This window comes from Camelina sativa, chromosome 11 (assembly GCF_000633955.1).
Source record: "Camelina sativa cultivar DH55 chromosome 11, Cs, whole genome shotgun sequence".
Lineage (NCBI taxonomy): Eukaryota > Viridiplantae > Streptophyta > Magnoliopsida > Brassicales > Brassicaceae > Camelina > Camelina sativa.
In genome coordinates, this window is record NC_025695.1 from 28004549 (window position 1) to 28007028 (window position 2480).

Below are 2480 nucleotides of genomic sequence, written 5' to 3' on the forward strand. Positions count from 1 at the left end.
ATCACAGCTGCAACTATGTTTGTTGGCATGACGTTTCCGTTCTTCGGTGGGCTTTTGGCGTTCTTTGGTGGATTTGCGTTTGCTCCAACCACATACTTTGTAAGCTTTCGATTTCTAAACGCTTGGATGAATTATTTCTAAACGCTTGAATGAATGATTATTCATAAAAAAAAATCTTTAAAACCTTGAGAAATTATTAGGCTAATCAACTTAATCTTTTTTTTTTCCAGATCCCTTGCGTCATTTGGTTAGCAATCTACAAACCCAAGAAATACAGCTTGTCTTGGTGTGCAAACTGGGTAATTAACAATTATCATTTATTTATTTTTCTAGCGTTTTCGATTTGCGGTTGCGTTTTGTGAAACTGTGTTTATTTGTTTGCTGTTTATCTCAGGTGTGTATCATGTTCGGTCTTTGCTTAATGATTCTATCGCCGATCGGAGGGCTAAGAACAATCGTTATTCAAGCAAAGGATTACAAGTTTTACTCGTAAATTTGCTATTATTATATATGTCATATGATTAATTTAAGAAACATATTTTTATATATGTGTGTGAAGGAGTTTTTTTAAAAGATCAACACGAGACATAGAAGAACCAATGGTCTTGTCTGATTCTAAAATGTAGTTTCTAGCTTTTGTATTTTTGTGTGTTTACATTATATATAAAAAAATCAGGTTTCAAATTGTTTGGTTTTATGGAGTTTGATTCTTTGTGTTCTCAAGAAAAGAAAAGGATAGATATATCTTTCTCTTTTGACAAAATATATATATATATATGTTGAGCATAATTTTAATCATATAAATTATAATAGATAAATTCTATTATAATTGTGATATGTTCTATAAATAATAGAGAATTATGTATTTTCTAGAACATTGAGTTAATACCGACCGTAACGGTAAACATTGAATCACTACCAGCTGTAACGGTAAGCATCAAGCCAATATGGGCTGTAACGGCAAACATCGAGCCAAAACGAGCCGTAATGGAAACCGTCAAGCCGATACGGGCCGACACAACAATTAACGAGCCAATACGGGCTGTAACAACAAACAACGAGTCAATACGGGCTGTAATTGGACTTTGTGACCGATTCTGATTTGCTACGACGTTATCAAGAAAATATTTGACTCAATCTCATGTAGAGAATATTCGAAACGACCTTATCTCATCTAGAGGCGGTTACTCAAACCCAAATCCCATGAAGATTATGGTAAAGAGACTTCTCTATAAAAAGGGAGCGATATCGACACAATACGGGGCGAAATCGAGAGCAAAACAAGAGATCTAAAACACAGCCACATGACTCAATTCCAAAGCATTGCTAGGGTTCCTAAATTAACTCGTTGTGCCTTAAACTCTTGTATTTGAGCTCGATACTTTGATCAATAAAAACGACTATTCAACAACTATTTCTTGTTTCCGTAGACTTTAAACGAATCGATTAATTTTGCCCAAAAAAATGGCGCTAGAAGGAGGGGCTAGAGTAAAATACGTGAGATGACAGGAAACGGAAGTGATACAGATAACATCGATGCGAATGTCGCTGCTCAGCTTGAAACCCTGACTACTAAGCTGAACGAAACAGTGCAGAAGCTGACACGGATCGAGGCAGATAACGCTAGGCTACGAGAGGAGAACGCCTCGCTGGTGACAGCAGGGAGAGTTTTTACCGAAGCAAGCACTAGATTTCGCGGCGTGCAAGTGAATCAGATGCAAGACCTTAACTCAACGCCTAGAACCAATAATCGAACACCCACAACGGAAGACAGACGACTAGAAACTCCTCGTTAGGAAGAGAACGACGGAGGAAACTCTGATACAAGGCAAGCACATGAAAGCCTAGTTCGAGAAGAAATTTTGGCTCAACAAGGAGTTGTTAACACACCGCGCATGACAGAAATCGAGCATGGACAATTCGCCCACTTGGAAGCAATGTTCAACAAACGATTTGGAGAGATGGAAGCTATGATTGAACGACTATCAGGTGTAGCTCAGCCAATTCGGAAGAGCAAATTATACTCGTATGCTGACACACCATTCTCTGATGAAATCGCACTCACTGAGATACCGAGAAAATTTGTGCTACCAACAATGAAGATGTTTTATGGAACATCCGACCCGGATAACCACATAGCGCAATACAAACAAGGAATGTTCACGACGGCCATCCAAAGAGAATATCAAGAAGCTACCATGTGCAAAGGATTTGGCTCAAGCCTTACGGGGGTTGCGCTTTAGTGGTTTATCAACTTGCCAAACGGCTCAATAAATTCGTTTGCATCATTCACGGATCTTTTTGTTGAACAATTCGCAAGCAGCAAGAACCTCGAAAAGACAGCAGATGATCTGTATGAGGTGCGACAAAAGAGAGATGAGTCATTACGTGCCTACGTGGGACGATTCAACAAGGAGAAGGTGTCAATACCAAGTTGCAACATGTCTACTGCCATATCGGCATTCAAAAGAGGTTTACTT

The 2480-nt window shown here is 38.8% G+C and overlaps 1 protein-coding gene across 2 annotated transcripts in view; it reads left to right on the forward strand.

The window, feature by feature from the left end:
• Window positions 1–686, forward strand: part of LOC104724443 (lysine histidine transporter 1-like) — a 5170-nt gene extending 4484 nt beyond the window's left edge. For both annotated transcript variants that reach the window (XM_019231537.1, XM_019231536.1), the window contains 3 exons: window positions 8–99; window positions 231–299; window positions 395–686. In XM_019231537.1, the coding sequence (XP_019087082.1) occupies window positions 8–99; window positions 231–299; window positions 395–493 (260 nt within the window). In that variant the 3' untranslated portion in view covers window positions 494–686. The remainder of the gene's footprint in view (window positions 1–7; window positions 100–230; window positions 300–394) is intronic.